The 24,201-nt window shown below is 40.4% G+C and overlaps 2 protein-coding genes across 4 annotated transcripts in view; both read left to right on the top strand.

Moving 5' to 3' along the window:
• Nucleotides 1-750: 750 nt before the first annotated feature.
• Nucleotides 751-20,676, top strand: uap1 (UDP-N-acetylglucosamine pyrophosphorylase 1). 2 transcript variants are annotated; one of them, XM_044129061.1, is made up of 11 exons: nucleotides 751-862; nucleotides 1,614-1,920; nucleotides 3,477-3,681; nucleotides 4,134-4,309; nucleotides 11,123-11,295; nucleotides 14,594-14,787; nucleotides 14,874-15,014; nucleotides 17,616-17,804; nucleotides 18,035-18,076; nucleotides 19,829-19,895; nucleotides 19,997-20,676. In XM_044129061.1, exons 2-11 carry the CDS (start codon nucleotides 1,638-1,640, stop codon nucleotides 20,087-20,089), a joined length of 1,563 nt encoding a protein of 520 aa, XP_043984996.1. In that variant the 5' UTR covers nucleotides 751-862; nucleotides 1,614-1,637; the 3' UTR covers nucleotides 20,090-20,676. The 2 variants fall into 2 exon arrangements, with proteins under 2 accessions (XP_043984996.1, XP_043984997.1); XM_044129062.1 differs by lacking the exon at nucleotides 18,035-18,076 and having other exon boundaries at nucleotides 765-862.
• Nucleotides 20,677-22,240: 1,564 nt separating this feature from the next.
• The window catches only part of ddr2a (discoidin domain receptor tyrosine kinase 2a), a 30,167-nt gene continuing 28,206 nt past the window's right edge, over nucleotides 22,241-24,201 (top strand). The window contains exon 1 of one of the 2 annotated variants that reach the window (XM_044129060.1): nucleotides 22,241-22,615. In XM_044129060.1, the coding sequence (XP_043984995.1) occupies nucleotides 22,329-22,615 (287 nt within the window). In that variant the 5' untranslated portion in view covers nucleotides 22,241-22,328. The remainder of the gene's footprint in view (nucleotides 22,616-24,201) is intronic. The other variant, XM_044129059.1, reaches the window with a different exon arrangement.

Raw genomic sequence — 24,201 nt, 5'->3', positions numbered from 1 at the left:
AGCCTATATGTTTTATCAATAATTTCCTTATGTGCCATGGTGTGGCGACATTTGACAAGTTTATGCTGATTTATTGGGTCCCTGCAGCTCAATGCAATCTTAATCAGTTGCAGAACCATGGTTAATATGTGACATAAGCAATAAGTATGAGTTTTTATTATATTTTTGCAGAAAAGATATAGTACCTATATAATAAAATATAAAATAATAAAAGGTTACAACTAAGCAAGGTCGGCAAAATATTAGGGACAATCAACTTGTAAGATGTAGAATGATTAACATGATGTGTCTTTTCATTTTTGGAAAAAAGGCCCAGAATAAATATTTTTGGTGTGTTTGATTAAATAAAAAACATTTATTTCTTTACTTTTTTATTAATCCACAGTACAACACTTGGAACATAAATGTACTCAGCCCTATACACGTGGAGTTCTCTATGGTGGGACAATAAATTATATTTTTCTTTTCTATTCTATTCTGTTCTGTTCTGTTCTGTTCTGTTCTGTTCTATTTTAAAATAAATAAAACCACGATTTTAAAACAATTTGTGTATTTACTCAGGTTATTGTCTAATGTTAAAATTAGTTTGATTTCTAAATCATTGAAATGGGACATCAACAACAAAAAACAAGAACACTTTCAAATTTCAGCAATTTGGTTCACGCATCTTTCAGTCTTCTTACGATTGTTAAATTTACGAGGATCACTTGAAGGCAACACACTTCACGCTGTTGCCACGTTATATGTGACGTAGCTGGGGGGCGTGGATCGGTGGGAGGCGTCATAGCTTAGCGTTGTAAGACAGGAACCACACAGCCGCTGATATTAATGCTCTTAACGTCAACGAGAGTCTGTGAGAGAGGTGAGAATTTGTTTGTTTTTATTTTTCTTCTGTAATATTTATACAAATCTGTTATTATCGCTTGCCGTCGATGAATTAGCAGCTAATATACATGTGCTCGGCATCCGCGTCCTAATCGCATGTCTGTGCTGTTGTTAAGGCATGTTGATAAATGACGTTTAAGAAATTAGTACAATTAATGTACATAATAGAGCTTTATAAAGCCAGTCCTGCTTGTATTTAGTTTCTTTGCTATGTCTGGTACGAAGCATCCTTCCTGTGTGTTTCTAAACCCTTAACTTGACATTGAGACAGAGCCTTACTCCAAGAAACGTTCAAGTGTTAAAAGTTTTATGAGTCAAGTCATATGTTTTAACATCATGATTTCAGTTAACAAATGAAAGACCTAAATCTGCCTGTAACATTGCAACATCATCCCCCCAGCATCATATTTCCATTCGTCTCCAGTAAAGGGAGTATTTCCTTCTCAAACAAGCTGCCTGTTGTGGGTGTGGGCTCAGCCGAACAATGTTAAATCATTTAATTGTTTCACTTGAAATTTAATTACTGGATGTTGAGCTGTCGCCAGTTCTGTCAGTTCATCTTATTGTAACTTAACCTCTATTTTGTTTCCTTCTTAAAACCCCAGTTAGAATTGGAGTTAAATGTATTTAGATCTCCTCTTGAAATACAATTTAATCCAATGGTTGCCTGATTGGAAGTCACAACAACATCTCAAATACATGTTTGTATTGTTTTTTTGTTTTGGCAGAGTTCATCCAAATCATTACTGATCATGGACCCAAACACCAGTGGACTTGTGCAGAAGTTGGCTGAAGCGGGCCAGTCTCACCTCCTCCAGTTCTGGAAGGAGCTGAGTCCCAAAGACCAGCAGGAACTTTTCCAGGATCTTCAGGGACTAGACGTCCTGGAAATCAACGGATTCTTCAAGAACGCCATGGAGACGTCCAGCAGCACCAAACACGAGAAGATGGACGGGCGCATGGAGCCGGTGCCCCGGGAGGTGCTCGGGAGTGTGACTAGGGACAGGGAGAGTCTGAAAGACTGGGAGGTCAAAGGTGAGCTCAATCAGGAGTTTCGTAGGGCTACTTCCCGCCCCTCCTCCTAAGGTGTATCGTTGAGTCTTTATTGTTCAGTAGACAGTAAGGAAGCAGGAAAAGGTTTTATTATTGTTTCTTGTCTTTATTATGATGTACCAGCAAAAGCTACTTTCTGCTACCAGATAAGAGGCTGAAACCCAGTTTCTTTTAGGTCATTGCCTAATGACTCTGGGAACCAATTTACTGGTATAACTCTGGGAAGCTTAATGAGATTAAAGCATCACAGGGAAGTCCAGATGAAGTGAGATGGACATGGCTTGGTGCTTTTTCTGATTTCTTTCTTAAGGAAAGTTCAGAGAACCCACTTCCAGATTCACACAAGAAACCGTTTCAGTGCATTTATTTGCCAAAGCCCTCCCCGAGCAGCAGGAAAACCAGCCTGTTACTCATTGTATGCTGCTACAGACTCAACTTTGCCCCAGTCTTGCTTCTGAGGGGTTTTTCAAAAATGTGAGTAATTGGGTTCTTAATGTGACTCTTTGCGCAATTCCTGCGTTGCCGAGGCGATTTGATCACCTAATGAATCACTTGGATCTATTTTTTTTTTTTTTTTGTGGCCAATAGTAACAGGAGATGGGATTGGGCAGAAAACATCTGGTTCTGATTTGGGGCTGACATCATTGGGTTTGCCTCTCTTGACCCTTATTCATGAAGTCATCTCACCATGTCGTGACCACATTTGTGTGTGCAGGGTGTGGTGTGTGTATGTGTGTTTGTGCAAGACTCTTCATATGTTGGGAGAGCAGTCAAAGTCTAGCTGATCCTCCCAATAAATAAAACTTCTCCCTTGGCACCAGCTGCTAGAAATCTTGTTGACTCAGGTAGCTGGTAGTAAACTTGAGATAAGCCTGCTGTGTCAGGTCAAAATGTTTTATTTCCTTTTTTAAAAAATATATATATATATATTTGAAAGTTTCTGTGTAGGAGTTCAATGTTCACATCTTGCCTATGATGTCACGTCTTCAAAGTTTATTTAAAAATGATGGTTAATGGTAAACTTTATGGATGTTTGGTTAAGTTTATCATGATTTGTATAAGATTTCCCTGGAAAGACAATTTAATAACTCTGAGAAGATTAGTGAGTTGTAATGAAAGAGATCATAAATGAAGGTTGTGCAAAAGTATTTACAACTCTCCAGACTTTGTCAAATTACAACTACAAGTGTCAATGCATCTTATTAAGATTTAGAGTGATTAACCAAAAGATTTGTAGACAATTGTGAAGTGGAAATAAAAGGACAAGCCACTTTTAAAAATATTTTGAACATTTACTGTGACATGAATGCCTGTTCATTACTGTGATTTCAGTATAAATCCTGCTGTTCTGTGAAGGATTTAGAGGTTTATTTGAGAACATTTAAGAAGAAACGGCATCATGAAGACCAAGGGAAACAGCAGACTGGTCAGAGGTTAACCAGGACAAAAATTTAAAGCAATGTCAGGTTCTAAAATAGTTTTCAAAACATCTCATGATCTGAGAATGGAAATAATGTTGTGCTCTGGTTCCCCCTCAGGTCTGGACTGCATCGCTCAGAGTAAAGTGGCTGTCTTACTGCTGGCGGGGGGTCAGGGAACCAGACTTGGGGTCTCTTACCCGAAAGGCATGTACGACGTCGGGCTGCCATCCCACAAAACTCTCTTTCAGATCCAAGCGGAGCGCATTTTGAAGCTGCAGCAGCTGGCGGAGCAAAAGACAACAGTCAAATGCTGTGTACCCTGGTGAGACTCTGGCTCTGAGACACTTTTTCTCTTGCCTTATCCAAAGAGAAATAGACAGACTAAGTCTAACAAACAGCCACCTGTCCTTTTTGTAAATGAGTCCCAGTTATGTTCGCGTGATGAATAACTGGGTCAGATCACTGTAGGGGCTGAAGGAAACTCAATCCAGAAAGCTGGAATAGGATTATCTCCCTGGACAGCAGATCTAAGGGTAGTTTGCTGTCTGAAAAGGGAAAATGGTGATAGAAAGGGGTTAGTGTTAGGTCTCACTCATTATTAATCTTAAATCTATGAAATCTGACATTTGACATTCACTTTTGTTGAGGACAAAAAGCCTCTTACAGTTTATGTCTGAAAAACATGGCTTCTCTCCGCCCTCTTTATTTTTCTCAATGTACCTGCCGGTGTAACCTAAATAACCAAGTCTTATCTTCTTTCTGTGCTGCCTTCAGGTACATCATGACCAGCGGCAGGACGATGGAATCCACCAAGGACTTCTTCTCACAGCATAAATACTTTGGTTTAGACAAGAACAATGTCATCTTCTTCCAGCAGGGCATGCTGCCGGCAATGGACTACACTGGAAAGATCATCCTGGAGAGCAAGGGGAAGCTTTCCATGGCTCCTGGTGGGTCCAAAGATTATTGGGGCCTGCCCATAGCAATGCATAAGGAGAGCAGTGACTGACTTGCGAAGAAAGTCAGTCACTGCCTCCATGCATTGCATGGCAGGCACCTATGGTTCTACACCCAATAGAATGTCTCTTTTAAGTATTATTTATTATTCTTCCGTCACCCGGAATGCGGCTCGTGCACTCTGAGCCCACCCACAAAAGTGGTATCAAACGGTGGGGCTCGATCCCGGATGGTGTGTTATTACTTTTGGTGGTTTTTGGAGTCACCATGGCGACGTAAAAAGCAAAAAACGACCCCAAAATCACTGACGAGCTCACCAGGTGCAACTCTCGTCGTCAAGGGGACGAGGCAACCACTAAATCCTAAAAATACCCTATTTTTGAGGATTTTCTGTGTCGTCATAACTTCATGTAGAAACGCCATTCAAACTTCATTTTGTAGATACGTCCGTGATCTCTTTTAAAGTGAAGAGAGCACGTCGATATGAATTATGGTTTGTCCACATCTTCTTTCTGAGCGACCCAAAAACATTGCTAACATTAGCATTTTTGCTCATTTTACCTTAACATTATTTGAGTGACGAGACTGAAATGGAAGCTTAGGAGTTATGATTAGATTATCATTGGAACAATTTATATACATGACGAAACCACAAGAAGATCACTTCCTCCATCTGAATATCCTTCCTGTTTGTCCTAATCCTTTTACTAGAATATCCTACCTGTTAAAAAATATTTTAAGTACAGGGGCGTTTGTAAGAACAAAACAGTATCAGACAGAGGAAACAAGTTTTTCACTGAAATGATAGGATATGATTCATGTACACTAATATTACACTGCTATCACACAGCTTCAGTCTCACATATTATTGGTACCAACATCTATTTAACAAGGTTTAGTAATAAAAAGTGTTATTAAACTAAAATATTTTAAAGGATATGGATGGAAAAATCCACAAAACACCGTATTTTGTCCTGCAAATAATAACTTGTTTACAGTAACAACGGGAAGCTGCCTGCCTCACCTCGAATCTGTTCTCTGGTTTCTGATCGCTCCTCAGCCACGAAACACGTCACACCCACAGCTGGTGACAACAAACACTGTGCATTATGTACATGAGCTAAATTATGGAAAATCAGTTCATATATGAAATGTTTTTTAACCATTTTATTGGCGGCGTACAGACAGGAGGAGCATGCTCTCATAGGATGGCAGCCAGTGAGAACTTGATCAGTCCCAGGTGAGGCTCAGCTGCTGCTGCCTCACTTGCTGCGCTTCTGAGCATTTGAATGGGAAAATGCAAAAAATCAGCGATTTTGAAGAAAAAATAATCAAAATTGGTTAAGCTAAATAAAAAATAAATACTTTACAGTACAAACCACAGGGTAAAAATAGCTATCTAAATTATTTTTTCCATTATATTTTTCCATTACGACAGGTGAGGCTCTGCATCACTTGCTTCCAGTGACCGCACCTCACTGGTAACTATGGCAACCAGTGGCAGTTCTTTCTGTGGTCTGGTTGGTTCTTCACATCCGTCCTGTTGATAAAAAATCCATCAGACAAGCCTGCTCTGAGTACTAAACAAAACTGTGATGTCACAGTGTGACATCACAGTTTAACTCCAAAGGCAGAATTCTGACATCACCAGCCATTATATAAGCTCCTCACATCATCAACTTTCATCACAGCCGTTTAGCAGCCTTGTTAATACGCTTCTCTTGAGAATTGATTCAGCTTAGAACCTGAACAAGCAAAGCTTACAATGGAGACCAACCAACATAGAATCGAAGAGGTTGCATCCGACAACTTTGTCAAAAAGGAATTGCAGCCACCAATGACACCCAGGCGGAAGAAGAAGAAGGTGTCGTTTGCAGTTTGGTTGGAGCAGCAAGAGCTGAAGATCTCTGCTGAAAACATCCAACAGCAGGACGCTTCACCTCTGACTGACAATGGATCGATAACCAAAGCTCTGGAGGCAGTCGATCAGAAAGGGGACAAACCGACACCTGACAGTGAGTCTAAGGAGAAGAACCTGGTACCATCTAAAACCTGGTCGGAGGAACACGTCCCCGCTGACCAAGAGGTTTCTGCAGAAAACACTGAGAAGCAGAACGAATCACTGGTCAGTGGAGAAGAGTCCACCGCGGAGGGCAGGAGACAGTCAAGGTAGCAAAGAAAGAACAGCCCTCCATGTCAAAGAAACAGCTACGAACTACGAGACGCATCAAGACGAAAATGATACCATTCCACATCTGGTTGGAGAAACACTCCCCTGTTGATCTTCCATCTGAAAGCACTGAAGATGCTTCACTGGTTGCCAAACAGGAACCGACCTCTGTACTGCAGGAGACAATAGAGAAGGAACAGCCCCTTCAGTCCAGCACTGAAACTGTTGAAAAGCTGCACACTTCTCTGCCTGAAGAGGATCGTGACCAGAAAGATTCCTTAAAGAAGGAGATCTGCACAGAGGAACCTGAGATTTCTGTAGCATAACTAGTCACTGAAAAGAACGACATCTCCAAACCACAGAGGAAACTGGATCAGAAAGGAGAAAACAATCCAAGACTAAGCGCATCAAGAAGACCACTGTTGTGGAAATCTTTTCCCGAGCCTGATGCCTGCGTAGATCTATCATTTTTTTCTGAAAACAGTGACATTAATAACGGACCTCTGCCGGAAAACCAAAGTCTTCAAGCAGGTTTGCCCAGCAGCGGAAAGAAGATGTTTTGGAAAATGCTGCCCAAGTCAGAACCTCGCATAGATATACAATTTTTTACCGAGAATATTGAAGCCCAAAGTGTTTCAATGCCAACGCGAGATCATGATGTGGCAGCTTCCTTGACAAAGGAAAGCTTTTCCAAGAACACCGTGATTCCTTCAAGACAGCTGGTCACCACCAAGGAATCCATTTTCAAACCGCTGGAGACACAGGAGCAAAAAGAGCAAAAAGAGCAGAGAAGTCCATCTCCTGGAAAGACAACAAATCAGTGTACATGTGTTGCTAAATTTAAGGAAACTGAACTTGAATATATAGAAGTACAGAAGTACTTATTCAAGCAGCTTGATGAGATGTTCAATGTAAATCAGAAATTGAATGCAAAACTTATACAGCAGAAGGATCTGATCAGGAAAGGACTCTCAGAGAGACGACAAAGAAAGAATTCAATGGTTTCTGTTGAAACTCAGACTGATTTTCAAGAAACTCCAAAGCAGAAAACAGTCCTGTTCTCATCTGCTTCAACTCAAACACAGATGGATACACTGGAAACCAGTTATCAGCTAAAACCAGTCCATCAAACGACTTCAACACAAACGGAGATGGATACACTGGAAACCAGTTATCAGCTAAAACCAATCCATCAAACAACTTCAACACAAACGGAGATGGATACACTGGAAACCAGATGTCCAGTCAAACCAGTTTATCAATCAATTTCAACCCAAACTGAGCTGTTTTTATTGGTAAGAAAACAGCCCTCTCAAACGGAGCTGAATGGGCATCAGGATCAGGACAAGCTATTCAAGAGATCCGCAGGTAAGAACAGGAGAAAGTCAGGAAAGAAAGCTGCCTCTGTACTGGAGACTCTTAGCAATGAAAAGGTTTCTGGAGCAAACAGTGACCAGCAAAACATTTCAGTACCAGAGATAGTTGGGGATGAGATTCAGACAAAAGAAACAGTGATCAGTAAACCACAGCAGATCACTGAAGGAGAAACTGTTTCTGAAACCCAACATAATGGAGACCAGGAAGATCAGAAAAAGACATCGAAGACATCCAGACGTAAGATCAAGAGAAAGGCAGCATTAAAAGCTTCCTCTGAATTTGAAAAGCTCAACAAAGACAACGTTTCTGTGGAAAACAGTGAACAAGTAGTTTCTATACTAGGAACAGTTGGAGAGCAGACAGCAACCATTAAAAACAAGATTCAGAGAAAAGAAACAGTGATCTCTAAAGACCAGCAGATCACTGAAGGAGAAAGGGTCTCAATAACCCAACATAATGGAGACCAGGAAGATCAGAAAAAGACATTGAAGACATCCAGACGTAAGAGCAAGAGAAAGGCAGCATTAAAAGCTTCTTCTGAATTTGAAAAGCTCAACAATGAAATCGTTTCTGGAGAAAACAGTGAACAGGAAGTTTCTATACTAGGAACTGTTGGGGATCCGACAGCTTCCATAGAAACCAAGATTCAGACAAAAGAAACAGTGATCAGTAAACCACAGCAGATCACTGAAGAAATGGTCTCAACAATCCAACAAAATGGACACCAGGAAGATCAGAAAAAGACATCGAAGACATCCAGACATAAGAGCAAGAGGAAGGCAGCATTAAAAGCTTCCTCTGAATTGGAGACTCCCAATAATGAAAACGCTTCTGGAGAAAACAGTGAACAGGTAGTTTCTATACTAGGAACTGTTGGGGATCCGACAGCTTCCATAGAAACCAAGATTCAGACAAAAGAAACAGTGATCAGTAAACCACAGCAGATCACTGAAGAAATGGTCTCAACAACCCAACAAAATGGAGACCAGGAAGATCAGAAAAAGACATCGAAGACATCCAGACGTAAGAGCAAGAGGAAGGCAGCATTAAAAGCTTCCTCTGAATTGGAGACTCCCAATAATGAAAACGCTTCTGGAAAAGACAGTGAACATCAAGTAGTTTCTACTCTAGAAACAGTTGAGGATCCAACAGCTTCCATTATAAGTAAGATTCAGACAAAAGAAGCAGTGATCAGTAAACCACAGCAGATCACTGAAGGAGAAGCTGTTTCTGAAACCCAACAAAATGGAGACCAGGAAGTTCAGAAAAAGACATCAAAGAAATCTAGATGTAAGAAAACGAGAAAGATGGCAGTGAAAGCTGAACTGGAAACTGGAAACCCGATAGAGACCGAACAAAACTTGGTCCAAAACACCAATACACCAAAAACAGATTTAGAAATTATATCGGAGATCCCCCAGACAGCTTTTGAGGAAATAGAGACAGAATCTTGCAAAGGTTCAGAAGATGTAACGGGTAAAGTTCCTGTAGTTTCCACAGAATCAGAGGGTAGTCTAATGGAAACACTGAGAACATCCCCTCCACAGGTAAACGGTACATTAAAGGAAGAAGTGATCCAAACAGCTCAGGAATCAGCTGAAGATCCAGTGGAGCACATCATTGTCTCTGAAGAAGAAGAGATCCCCATGAAAAAGATGTCACTGTGGAAGCGTTTGAAACAGGCTTTGTCTCCAAAATCTCTGCGCAAGTTCAAAAACAGATGTAAAGTCCATCCAGCGTAGACTTCATGTCTCCAGTATGTCAGATTTAAAAGGGCGGTGGGGCCAGGTGTGGGCTGGGTGATCGGCGGTAATTTAGAAAGAGCTGCTGTTGTTGTTAATTGGACATTTCAATATTAAAAGGCCAGGACTGCACAGTGGGGAACGTCTCCCTGTGTAGCTGTGGGTTCACTCCGGGTGCTCCGGCTTCCCCCACATTCAACAGCATCAGCACTCATGTTCATCCACTGTTAGAGTTTTAATTCTAATTCTAAACAGAAAATAAGAAAATCTGATTTATTAATTAAAGGGAGATTTGGAAAAAGAAAATGTAAACAACTTGGAACAAAAACAGACTTTTAGAAATCTAAACTTATGCAAATTAGGACAAAATTTGAAAAATATTTATCTTTCTGGTCAAGATATATCTATCTGTATCTAAATCTATCTGTCTGTATAGAAAGATATATAGATATAGCATCTATAAATCTAAATCTATATAGATGATATATATCTATATAGATATATATCATCTATATATAGATACAGATAGATGTCTGTATAGATAGATATCTATCTTTCTCACTCTCTATAAATATCTAAATCTATAGCTATCTAGATTTAGATATAGATAGATTAATATATACATACACATATATATAGATAGATCTATCTATATAGAGAGATCTATATATAGATGGATCTATATAGATAGATAGATAGATATAGATATATCTAGGTCTATATCTATATAGATCTAGATCTATATATCTATATAGATATAGATCTAGATATATCTATCTATCTATCTATATATAGATCCATCTATATATAGATAGATGTAGATCTATATAAAAGTAATGTGCACTGACTTAATGGCATTAGCCTTTGACCTAATGATAATTAAAAGGACTACAAAAACGCCATATCTTTAGTTGTAACTAAAACTCAGTTAAAACAGAGCTTCCATTTAGAACTACTGGCTGTTTAGGCCTGTAAATAAGGGATTTAACCCAAACACTGTTAGGCATCGGATTAGTGTGGGCATTTAATATGAAGCTTATGTTTATTTTTCAAAATAAAAGCCTTCATATTCCCCTCAGGCGAATATGTGGTGGTGCAACAATATTAGAATGCATTATATTCTTCTCTCAGGTCAGAGAACTGCCTTGCGCAGCAAGGCGGTGCAATAATATTCTGCATTATCTGTATCTGTTACCCCACGTTACTGAAAGTACTTATGCTTACATTAGCATTTTGGCTAACTTGAGCTTATACACTAATTTCAACATACTGAATGGTGAAGGTGCATGTTAGTCAACATGCTTGTGACTCTCCAAGGGCTATTGACTACCATTCAGCTTTCTTTAGCATTGATGCTAATTTTTAGCATCAGAACGCTGGGTCCAAACCGACGGGCACACTTTGGCAGGACCCAGTTAAATTTCTAGTTGGTGACTACAAGATTAATTGATCTGACTGGACGGGTATTTTGCTTCTGAGCAGTTTCTTCAATGCCATTTTGTGTGGTTGCGTTTCAGACGGAAACGGGGGTCTTTACAGAGCTCTCGGGAACCAGGGAATCCTGGACGACATGCAGCGGAGGGGAGTCGAGTTCATTCATGTGTATTGTGTCGACAACATCCTGGTCAAAGTGGCCGATCCCACCTTCATTGGGTTTTGTGTGCAGAAGGGAGCGGACTGCGGAGCTAAGGTCAGTCAAAGAGTTTTAGAAGTAGAAATATGCAAATCATGATGTGGGTTTTTATCCAGACACTTTTGCAGTGCCCTGCATAAATGACTTATAAAACAAGGTCTATGAGACTTAACGCCTACCTTTTAAATGTATTGAAAAGTACATTATAAACTTTATAGGTTTCACTGCAGTATGCTATAGAGCTGCATTCAAGAGTGTAAGAGCTGCAGCCGAACAAAGCCCAAGCTCCTCTCACTGGCTAGAGTTTCTTTCAAAAATCCCACAGCTAATTATCCGCCTTGTTCATAATTCAAGATTATTTTGTCTCATGTTCATATTCCGATGAAAGCATAAAATAAAAGAATGCTGAAGAGCTCGTTTGTACACCTCAAACAAAGAACAAGCCTTTCTCTGACAAATCAGAAATTACATGTGTTCAACATTGAAGATACAGAAGCAAATGTGAAACCTTCTAGTTAGAATTGGTGGATGTGTTGCAGAGATGTTCAGGTCTTAAAATATGAACAATGTCTTCGACGACACTTGCGCTCCAATATTTATTTATGGACAAGGAAGCGTCTCCGTATCACATGGTTCATTAAAAGCAAACTTACTACAGCTGACGCAGTAGTGAACCTGTTTTCTTCCTCCTCTCATAAAGTGTCTTTATCTCGTATTCATCAGACAAGAATGTATCATACAACACAAGAGCTCAAGGATCATCAATGATCATCCAGTGCTGCTAATAACCTGTGTCTTGGGCGTGACGAGAGAGCAGTGGAGCAGTCGAGTCTGCTCCATTCTGATCCGTCAGTCCAGTTTTTCCAGTCGGTGCCAGCAAGGACACATGCTCTTCATATCTTTCCAAGGAACAATGTGTAATTAAAGGTGTGGTGTGCTCGCTGCACCTTCATTAACTCACCACCGGGTGGCGCTGCTGACCTCATTTTTCTTCTGAATTTCTTTCAGCTCTTTGGGAAACGTGTTCCTTCTTTTTGTCATTGAGATTACGTGAAGAATATAGCTTTTATTTCTCAGTTTGAGCGTTAAAGGAACAGTTATTAAGAGGAATAGCACATCCCAATACAATACAACCTTTTTTTTTACCTAAAAAGCATAAAAGGAAGACTAGCAGTAACCAGAGTATCACAAATCCTCTGCTGTGCTGGACAGTGGGTATTTGTGGTTAGCCATAAATTGACCTTTTGTTTCAGGCCAACGCCTCCTAAGTGTTTGTTGCTGAAAAGCTTAATCCTAGACCAGAGTGCCTGGTTCTTGTTGAGTTTTGCAGCTTCTGCATGTTTACAGTCGTCCTGGAGCACAGCTTGGTGCAGATTTCTTCTTTATTATTATTTCACCTCACTCTCTATTGTCCTCAAGTTGCTAGATGTCCAGGATGGATTTGGCTTGGCGACCTCTCCAGGGTGTGCCCCGCCTCAGCTGGAGATGGGCACAAGCCCCTCTCCCGGCCCCAGTGGGATAAGCTTGTAAGAAAATGGATGGATGGATGAAGTAGAAAGTCATCTATTAACTGTCACTTTACAGATTTCAAAGGAAAAAAAGTGTGAAGGCGAATAATGATGCATGGAGATTCAAGCGCTAAAAGTAATTTTATTGAGCGTTTTAAAGACAAGCCAACTTATTGCTATGTGAAGAAATGGACATTGGTGGAGCAGAGGCTTGGGTAACACCAGATGATGAATATAGTTAATAACGATGACATAGCATGGTTACCACATCAAAACTCAATGTCAACATCACTTCCTTTGTTCTGTTTCTTGTGACTGTTTTTGTTTCCACATCAGTTTATGCACGTCATTTTTTTTTTGTGAAAGGCATCCAGAGTTTGGCTGAACTGTCAGACAGACTCTTGAGTTACGCCTTCGTTGCAGCCATCAGGATGATCGGGGTCACACAGTGAAATGTTACTGTGCTCAGCTCGGCTCGGCTACATCTTCAGATGGGGATCTAAGTTGGATTCTGAATGTGGTGCAGCAGAGATGGAAGAAGTGCATAGAGCCAGAGTCTCTCCCATCGTAAATTACTGGGAGAGCCTCTAACGTTTTATGTGGCTTCTCAACCCCCCGGCCCCCGTTCAACAACTCCCTCATCATAACTAAACTCTGTCATTAGCAACCAAGTTTAGGGTGAAGGGAGGTCTGTCTTCATTTAGAGCAGATGGAGCTAAAATAGGTGAACTGCGCTGATTATTTGAGTGAAGTTTAACAAACAGGCCCATCGCTGTCACTTTCTGAATCTTTTCACACCTACTTTACTGCAAAATCACAAAATCCTGCCAAGTATTTTTCCGTATTTTCTAGTGCAAATATCTTGGCACACTTTAAATATGACCAAACGAATTTACAACTAACTTTTCAGCAAGATATAAGAGCTTGTTTTAAGTCAGTAATTCTTGAATATTGACAAAAAGAATTGATTCCATGACAGATTCTCATAACATTGGAAACATGTCTTGGTACAAGTGAAATAATTTGCCAGTGGAGCTAGAACTTTATATCAAAATTCAAGAATTACTGACTTAAGACAAGCTCTTATATCTTACTGAAATACTTGATAAGATTTTGTTGTTTGCAGTGTTCAACCACAAGATCTTTTATTTTCTAGATGGTTTATTAAGCTGTGCTTCTTAGAAGTATTCATACTATTTGAACTCTTTCACAATTTGTTGCAACCACAAACTTCAGTGCATTCTATTGGGATTCAGTTGAAAAGGACTTCATCTCTGCCCAAAAGGAAATTAAATGTTGCTGTAATTCATATCTTCAAAGAGTCAGTGTGAATGGTGATGCTGTGGGCAGGAAGGAAATCTGGTAGCGGTCAGTCTGTCACCATGAGTGAAGTGGGAGCATGTAATGGAGCAGCACAAAGTAATTCATAATCGTGAAGAGAAAGAAATATGAAACGTGGTTTTTCATGCATCCGTTTGCTGCAGATACAAGCACAAGTGTGTTGGCCAATCTTTCTACCAGCTTTACGCACCTGGAGCCTGAAAGTTTTTATATTTTCTTTGCAAAACTGCTCAGACTCAGTCGGACTGGATGGAGAACTCATGTGAACATGAAAGTCTTCCCACAGATTCTCAACTGTATGTAGAGGTCTGTGCTTTGACTTGACCATTCTAACACTTTTTTTTATTTTATTTTTTTATCCAAACCACCCCAATGCAACTCTGGCTGCAGGCAGGTTTAGGGTTGATGCTTCAAGTCTTCTGCAGCTTCTTGTTAACTCTCCCATTGGCATGTTGCGTGGATTCCAGGGTTTGTTTGCACATATAAATATCTGCCGATGCTTTCAGGTGGTGGAGAAAACCAATTCGACCGAGGCTGTGGGCGTGGTGTGTAAGGTGGACGGGCGTTACCAGGTGGTGGAGTACAGCGAGATCACCCTACCGACGGCTCAGAAGCGCAGCTCGGACGGTCGCCTGATGTTCAACGCGGGAAACGTGGCCAACCACTTCTTCAGCTTCTCTTTCCTGCGTGACGTTGTGCAGTAAGATTCCTCCTGTTCACCCGAACGCTTTTAACGTGTTCCACCAAGAGTGATGTCTGAATACAGAATCTTTTATTTATTACCAGGAAATATGAACCCCAGCTGCAGCACCATGTTGCCCAGAAGAAGATCCCGTTTGTGGACGATCAGGGTCAGCTCATCAAACCGGAAAAACCGAACGGGATTAAAATGGAAAAGTTTGTCTTTGACATCTTCCAGTTTGCAAAGTGAGTAGCAGCTGAGTTTCTAAAGATAGTGACTAATGTATGCTCTAGTTGAGAGGCGGCTATGTCACCAATGGGTCTCCTATCCAAAGTTTTAACTCTCCCCCTGCATGCAGGAACCATCCCCCTCTTTTTTTCTTTCCAGTCCCCAACCGTATCCTTCACCCTCAGCCGTGACATTTCTCCGAAGTCTGATCCAACAGGCCAAGTCTGCCAAACTCTCTGAAGGAGGAGGATGAAGGTTTACGAGCTGTTTGCTCGTTCCTCCTCTCCAAAATGTTTCATGACATCAGTTCTGAGTCATCCGACTGCTAATCAAAATTTGCATTTAATTACAGAACGGCAGTAGCGATTGACTGACAGGGAATGCACAGCAGACAAATGCTCAGGGTTTCAAAATAAAAACAGATGAGGAACGATTGCGCTGCCGCTCTGAGGACGGTTCGGAGTCGGGCCTGGACTGGCAGCCTGACAGTTTTAGCAGAATCCAGATGGGTCGGCTCTCCTAGCTGCCACATTTCTAAAAATGCCTGTTGAATTATGGTTCTTCTCAGATCCTCACAGCATGAGGTGCAGCTAAGTCCAGTGTCGTTTTCTGTTGTGTTTTAGTGCAGTGAGTCTATGATACCCACATGTCTTCATACTCCTATGAAATGATCTGGAAACATTAGCGATGTGGATGCTGATTTCAAGATGTTGTTCATGAAAACCTGTTGGTCATAAGTACTGGGCTAAGCAGAAGAAACTCAAACAAATTTTGAAACGTATGATTGAGAAAATCATGACTTGAGCTTCTAAAACATCCTTTCATGCACATTTTTCACTACATGTTCTGCTTGTGGCACTTTTTTGGGGACATCCGCATTCGTTTTTCGGGTCTTTGACAGCAAACAAAACTTTCAGCATCAAACTGACCGAATGCTTTGATGATCCTCACTGTTGAACAATGCCACGATGCTTTGTAAACAACAATTTTTCTCATTCTGTTACATTGCACCCACAAACCTCAATGTATTTTAACGAGGTTTTATATAGTAGACCACCAAGAAGTAGCACATGCATGTGAACTGGAGGAATTTTTAAAAATATTTCACAAATAGAAATATGAAACGTTTTGACATTTCTAGCATTGGTGTTCACCCGCTTTTTGTTTCCTGACAACTCTAAATAAATCCCCTGTTATTAACTATCATTTAAAATCATCCATTTTAGTCAATAGAGTTGACGTGTTTGCAATGTGTTCTCAGTATAAATGATCAGAGTTGGTGGGCGGATGAAAGAAAACCTGTTAGAAACAGGAAAAAAAGCTTCCGACTGGGGCAGAGATTTATCCTCCAGCAGGACAAGTAAACATCCAGTCAGAGATACAGTTGGTTGGTTTTAGGAAGAAAGGGTTACAAACTTGGCTATTCATGCATAAGCCAAAACAGCAGATTGACACCCTTTCAACAACAATGCAGACAAATTAAAAACATGTTAAAATGGAAAATGTGGGGTACAGTACTAAGTATTTAGCTTTATTGTCCATGGTATTAGCTTTCAATTTACTCTTCGAGTAAATAGGACCACAAACACTCATTATCTTTTACTCAAAAGAACATTTTGTGCATTCATTCATTAAAGTTGGCTAAATATCCTGAGAATCTTGCAAGAGCGACCCAAATCCCCAAGCTTGTCGTTGAGAATGGACAAAACATTTTTAGACCAAGAAAAATGAAAAACATTTCCCCCGAAAACATTGGACATCATATCTGTTTCTTTCAAAATGCAGATGCCATTTTGGCAAAAAATATGCCAGCTTTGTTGTTTCTTTTATATTTTCTAGGCTTAGTTTATGTTTTAGAAAGTAAAATTTTATCACTTTAAAAAAAAAAAAAAAAAAAAAAACAATTTTGTTCCTCAAAAGCTCTTTAGACATTTTTTTTGGTCTGCGTGACAAAAACTTCAGACTTTGGAGGACATCAAAGGATGTTCCTCTATTAGAACGGCCCAGTGAAAGTACAGACTTAATTTAAAGTGGGAATTTGTGGTTAGCCTTAAAAGTTGCTGTTCACAGATGCTCTCCATCCAGTTTGACTGAGCTTGAGCCATCTTTCCAAAGAGAATGGCCAAAACTTTCTGTCTCTAAGCGTGAAAAGCTGTTAGAGAAATGCAAAAAAGATCTGCAGTCCACAGAGTAATGACTCTGATGTTGTGCTCATGTTAAAAAACCCGGAAAGCGCCAGTATTTCTCTTTGCACTTCGCAATTGTGAAGTAAATTGATTATTTTGATGTTTATGGCTTACGTATTGAAACATTTGACAGGATTCAAGGGGTAGGAATACTTGTGCAAACCATCGACTTCTTATAAATGAGCAGCTGAACATTCATACCAGCATTACTTAAAACATAATAACCGACTCCAATGATCTGTGGTACAACCAACGAAACATCCTTCAACTATTCCCAAACAATAGTCTCAAAAAAACACAAAAAGCTCGACAGTTTTCATCCCTTGGGTTCAGAGCTGTTGAATAAAAGTCCTCCCAGCCTTTTCCAGCTGTGCCCTCCTGTTTCCTCGTTGTGCTTGCACGCTGAAGTGACGCCGTGTTCTCCCAAAAAAGGACGTTCGTGGTGTACGAGGTTCTGCGGGAGGACGAGTTCTCCCCGCTGAAGAACGCGGACACCCAGGGCGGGAAGGACACGCCCACCACAGCCAGACACGCCCTCATGTCCCTGCACCACCGCTGGGTCCTGAACGCCGGGGGCCACTTCATCGACGAGAACGGCAGACGCGTGCCCGCCATACCCAGGTAAGCAGCCGCGGAGCGTGGAGCGTCACAGAGTGTGGCACAAACACCAAAGCGGGTTCTTCCTGGTCGCTCCCACCTTCCCCACACGCTTCACGCTGTGCAACTCTGCGCACCGGCCTGGATGTGTTTTGTGTGTTTAGACGTCTTGTTGGTTTTAGCTTCACACTCTCTCCCCTTCCCCTTCTCTCATGCTCGGTGTTGCACCTGCGTGTCCCGTACAATGTTTCCAGAGACGGAGGAGCGGGCAGAGTCACAGATGATGGCAACAGAAAGTAACTATTCCCCTGCTGTCCTGAGTGCATGGTGGCTTTTATCTTCTCGCTCCAATGTTAACGCTTTTGATTCTTTATATCAACTTCCTTCATTTCCACTGAGTAGCTTCTTTTTTTTGTCCTTGTTCCTTGCAGAAGTACTTGTACGTCTTGGACATTTTTTTTTTTTTACATATTGTTAAACTACAAAAAAATTATTTTATTGTGATTCTTCTTTTTTTTCTTGCACAAAGTAGCTCATGATTGTGAAGCGTAAACACTGCATAGTTTTTAAAATATGAGTACTGAGAATATTTTGTTGTATTTTTATTCAGACCCCTTTAACATTATAACCCTAAATAAATCTGGGGTAACCTTAATGAGTCAACAAGGCCTTAGGTGTTTGTTAGGGAACAATTTGGAAAATCGACGTACATTTATGTCTTCAAGATGTGCAAACCCAGTAGAGTAAAGAAATCCTGCAGCTATAATTCCTAGAAAAGATAGTTCTACAAATTATTCAGTCACTGGAGCTAATTACAAATGTACTCCACTCTTTTGGGATTTGGATTCACAATGAAAAACATAAAAGAATGCATCATTTTCATTCCACTTCACAGTCATGTGCTACTTTATGTTGATCACAAAAAAAAAAAAAAAAAATCCCAATAAAATACATTGAGGATTGAGGCTGGATTAGCACATGTGAAAACAAAAAAGGTTTAAGAGGTGCGAATACTTCAAGGGACGATATCAGTTATTATGAAGGATTTACTTTAGTTTAGTAGCCGCTGGTATTCTGTCATAATGATCTGATGGCAGATAATTTATCCTCTGAAGGCCTGAGCTGAGACCCTTGTGTGCGTAAAGGACGTACGCACCTGTTGCATGCTGGGTAATGGGAACCACTCCTCCTGTCTGTCAAACCTTTAAATGAACTCTGAACCCGCTGATTTTTTTATAAGGTCATTACAGGCTCGTCTGTTTTCTGCTTGTTTTAACTTCACTGGCTTGCTCAGACTTATAGAGCCTGTAAAGGTTTTCATCCCCTTTGATGTTTTTACCCTCTTTATTGCTTCTACAAGTCAATCCTGATCAACAAAGTCTGCCTTATTTGAGAAACAAAATTAGAAAAACCCCCCAAAAAACACTACATGACATCAATGCAATTGTTTATTTTTAGATTAAATATTTTATTTTCTAGGGTTTTTTTCCCCCCTATTCTTATGAAAAAAGACTTATTTTGTAGAAGCAATAAAGAGGATAAAAACATCCAAGGAGTTAAATTCTTTTTATAGGCACTGTAAAAACACAAGCATGTGCCTCTATTCATTGGAGTCACGAATGTGTTTAAGGCTCCTAATGCTTCTCTCTTAGTCATTCACCTTCTCTTGCAGCTGAACCTCTGACTCTCCAGATGTGGGATCTGTGATTGTTGTCTGGAATAATTACCGTGAAGCGGGCAAGATGAGTGAGGGTTGGCGTGAAGTTGCCCCCAGTATTTCAGAAGCACTGGGTGGAGACATTGCCAGGCACTCATCTGTTTGCTTCTGGAGGCTCTGTGTAACGGGTCAGAGTACTAATCACTGGTTGCGATGAACGTCTGATTATCTCCCTTTGATCTCTAATCACAAGCCTTAGTAAAAGCCCAGCTGTTTTTCAGGATTTACTGCCGCTTCTCTAAGCTGCCGTCCCTCTGTCTTTCATGAGACGGTCTCTCATTCTGCTTCTGTTCTTGTCCGTCCTCTGAAAACGCTTCTTTCTCCGACGCAGCCTCAAGGATGGAACCGACCTTCCGATCAAATGCGAGATCTCTCCGCTGGTCTCCTACGCGGGAGAGGTGAGGCCAGGAGAATTTAACAGAAAATCCAGGTGTTGTCGCTAAATCTCTGCTAGACAAAGTTTTCCACTTTGTTTTTTCTTTTCTTTTTTTTTTTAAAGGGTCTCGAGGAGTTGGTGAAGGGACGAGAGTTTCAGGCGACCCTGATGATCGACGAGCGCGGAGTCCACGAACTGGTGAAGAACGGCGTTTAGTCAACAGAGGACAGACGCGGGAGAACAACCCAAAGATCACCTCATGCTTTTTGTTTTCCTGAGTTTGTTTAGAGAAACTGTGACGCCATCGCTGTGCAATAACAAGCGTCTCCCTGAAACGTTCTTGAGACTAAAGTGAATGAGGCTAATGAAGTACGCAGTCTTTTCTCTGTTTGTATGCTGACGCCATACTTTATCTTTCTTTCATAGAGCACTTGAACACATTGTGAAATTATGAATGAAATCCTTATTGTCTGGACTATGCATTCGGCAAGTGCATCTATTTATTTTGCTTATGAGACTTATTTTTATACGTCCTGATGAATGCTGTTTAGATGGACTTTACCATCTATTTAACTTGTAATTTTTGTACAAGAATAGGCTGAGATGAAGTAATCAGTATATGTCATAAGGACATATGGATCGGGATGTGGGGGGTATTTATAATATCTGTTTCTTTTGGTTGTGTAATCATTAAAGATTAGACGATACAATGGCTTTTATCTTTTACTAAATGCACTTTCTATGTGGAAACCAAATTGTTTTATCAATACCTCTTTATAAACTCAATTTGCACAACATTGGAATATGCATCTCATGTTATGACTGCAGAGTGTTTTCATTGCATTATAGTTCCTATAGTAACTAATCAATATCTAGAGTTTGTTTGATTTTCAAGATCTACTAGAAAAAGTAATGCAGATGCTGCAGTCCCTATAAAAAGTTTTCACATCCATGGAGGTTTTACCCTTTTTAATGCGTCTGCAAATCAGTCACAATCAACAAAAATCACACACACAAAAAAACATTAATCCCAAAGTGAAAAAGGTTTTCTGCAAAAATAATTAAAAGAAAACATTTAACATAACTTAAGTGAATGCATAAACATTCACCCCTTTCAAAGTTACTGAGCTAAGTCAACAAAGGTCCAGCCAGTTTGTGCTTGTAGGCTCACAGCGAATGGAAATCTCCCGAGTGCAGCGGCTTTATCTGAAGTGATTGTAATTTAAAGACCCTTGAGTTTGGAAAGTCCTTTTTACGGTTTAATGAGTATCCATGGCTACCACTAGCGCCAGAAGCCTCAAGAAACTGTGCAAAAAAAATGTCATTTCAATTCAGTCACATACATTCCAATTGATAGTAGTCATCAGGAAGTGCTCCATTAAATAAAACCCAGTAGATTTCATAATTACTAGCTTGCAGAATTCACTCCTTACGAGAAGCTAGCGACAATAGATAATCACTTCTGTTATTTTTCCTAGCGTGAAGGAAAATAAATGACGCTTCCTTACAAACCAGTCAGATGTATCTCAAATAGTTTTGAGTAGTTAGTTCAACTTCCCAAGCTGCATTTTCTTTCAAATAGTTCAGATATACCCTACAAGAGAAAATTCCACAATTATGGCAGCTTTTCACAAACAATTTATCCATTTAAATTTAGGATGAATTTCAGTTTTAAATTTGAAGCAATGTTAAATATTTTAGAATTACTTTAACTTTAAATGCTCAGGGTGTATTTTAAAGTTGCTTAACTTTTTAAAAACAATGTTTAAGAATATTTATCTCAATAGAAATTCAGGTACACCAGAGCTACTTAGAGTTGCTAAAAAAAAAAAAACCCAACTAAGCTTAATATTTAGCTTTTCAAAAAATATTTAACTTCAGCTTTTACCTTTGAATGAGTTGATAATCCTTAGTTGTCAGGGAATTAACGTTGGTAAAATTATGACAAACTGACATTTTCAACCAGCCCCATTTCTGCAACTGGTGAAAACCTCTACATAAGAGGGCAATAAAATAAAATCCTTCTGCTTTTATAAATCCCTACCTGCCTCTGGAGATAATCTACCACAGGCTAGAATGACTATCATCATAAAACAGCTTCTTTGCAAGTCAAGATTACCAGAATACAAAAAAAAAACAGACAAAAAAGCTTTTCCATATCAGATAGTTAAGGTTTATCTAAATATATCCAGACAAAACGGCTGCAGAAGCTGTAAAATGTCAATAAAGGACTCCTCCCTGATGCGTTGACTCACACCTTTCTCTTTCTGTATTTGTCAAACTGAAATCCATGGGACTCAGGCCCGTTTCTACGCAAAGCAGTGAGTGAAGTGATTAAAGAGCACAGGTTACTTTCTATTAAAGTTGCTTCAGTCTGGTTGTCAAAAGAAAGCCTCTTTTCAGGTGGACGAAAGCTTTTTGATTTAGACTTGGATTCAGCCTTAATTGAAACCATATGTGTGGAATTCTGGGACTTTGGCACATCCCCAGGAATCCACAGAATGTGAGGGTTTTTTCCTCCTTCTCTCTCTCTGCCTCGCTCCGTCTCTCTCCTCTGGCTCTTTTTTTCTTTCTTTCTTTTTTTCCACAGTGCAGAGGCGTCTTACATCAGCCGAGTGAGTCCTGCTTGAAGGCAGCTGACAACTGGACGACAGAGGAGCGAAACATCCAGCCGCCACGCTCCTACTGGGAAAAACTAAACCAATCTTTGAGCAAATGGTCTGACGACAAAGAAAGACAAAAGTAAGTGGTCTTAATTTGTTGGTTTTCATTTTTGTAACTTTGCCGTTTTCTTTGACACGTGAAACTTCACATTTTGTATCAGCCTTACTAAAGCCTCCATGACAACTTTAAGGTTTAATTGATGCATTTTTAGTCTGGGGCAGCTGAAGTGTCTGAACCTTTTCAGCAAACGAGAAAGCGATGCAGAAACTCATCTACTGTGGATGCTTTCCACAGAAGCCGTTGCACACGGTTTCACTTTGTTATGGTTGCCGCAAATGTGATTTATGCTCATTCCTGCTCTCAGTTTAACTCTTTTATCATTTGACTAAAGAAAAAAAATTAGCATGGGTGCAGGCCTCATCAAATCCCAATTTATTTTTTTACTCCGAAAACACATTAAAGTTTCTTTCTTTAGTGGACATCAACGACAAACCCTCCTCCTCCACCCCCCTCCCAGAGAAGCAATATAAATACTTTGTGTTTCAAATAAAATCTCAGCGTCTCAAGCCTGGAAATATTTGTGCTGCTTTATTGTGGCTTGAATGTTTTTTTATGAAATTTAGTTCAACACTTTTAACAATAGCTCAATGAAATCTCATAAAGTTCCCTGTGGTTTGTTGAAGCTCTTTGGTCCTGCTTTTGTGTTGGCTGGTGCGCTGTGGGTGCTACATGCGGCAGGTATGTGGGTATCGTCCTGTGGTATGTGGCTAAAACACGTCCAAACAGAGGACTCTTTGCTGCCCGGAGCCCTGCATTTGCATGAGCTCACGGCTTTGACATCTGACCCGCGTCGCTCGTTGAGCTGCAGAGTCAACAGCAGACCCAGGAGGGACGGCTCTGATCAATAGAAATATTGTTGCAGGAAGGTCGAGCTGAAGAGCTTGCCCTGCCGCCTGCGTGCATCCGACTCCATAGGAAGCACAGTGGATGCAGAAGTTTGTCCAATCTGTTGGCAGAAAATTAAAAGCATCCTGCTTTCAACTGTTTACTATTTCTTTCCCCCAGTTGATTTATCTATCACATATAGCACTTCTAGACATTTTTTTTCGCCTGATCACTGAGAGCCATTCTAAGCACACAAATACACGTCGGTCTAGACCATTATGTTGTAGCTCTGCCAAACCTCTGGCTCTATCACATGCCTTCTGCAGCTTGTGGAGGTTTTCCTACTATGACCAGCCTCTCTGTCTCTGAGTCCTGAAGAAGCACATCCCTACAGCACGATGGTAGCCTGACTATTGCCTTCATGTGCAATTCCTCTCGGAAAACATTCTCGCACCCAGCATGGCCTGGGTTTTCTCCCCTTGACTCCGATTGCCTCCGGTCAATTTTTGACTGGGCCAATCAGGGAACAGAAGGAGAAGTTGTGAACGATGACGTTGATTTTTTTTATTGGGAATCGTCGTTCACCTGCAGTTACAGCAACAGCAGAAGAGGAAGGGAAGGAATCTGTTCAGCCCGTGTCAGTCCAATTACAAATATTAGATTAACTTTGGGATCGGCGCTTCTCCCAGGCATGCGTACCATCAAACTGGCACATTACATACATCGCAGGCAAATCTTACCAATTGGGTAAAATTTAAAACACAGTCCAAGCCTCTAGG

The sequence above is a fragment of the Gambusia affinis genome, linkage group LG10 (assembly GCF_019740435.1).
Source record: "Gambusia affinis linkage group LG10, SWU_Gaff_1.0, whole genome shotgun sequence".
Lineage (NCBI taxonomy): Eukaryota > Metazoa > Chordata > Actinopteri > Cyprinodontiformes > Poeciliidae > Gambusia > Gambusia affinis.
Note: the sequence above shows the minus strand (reverse complement) of the source record. Positions and strands in the feature narration are given on the sequence as shown.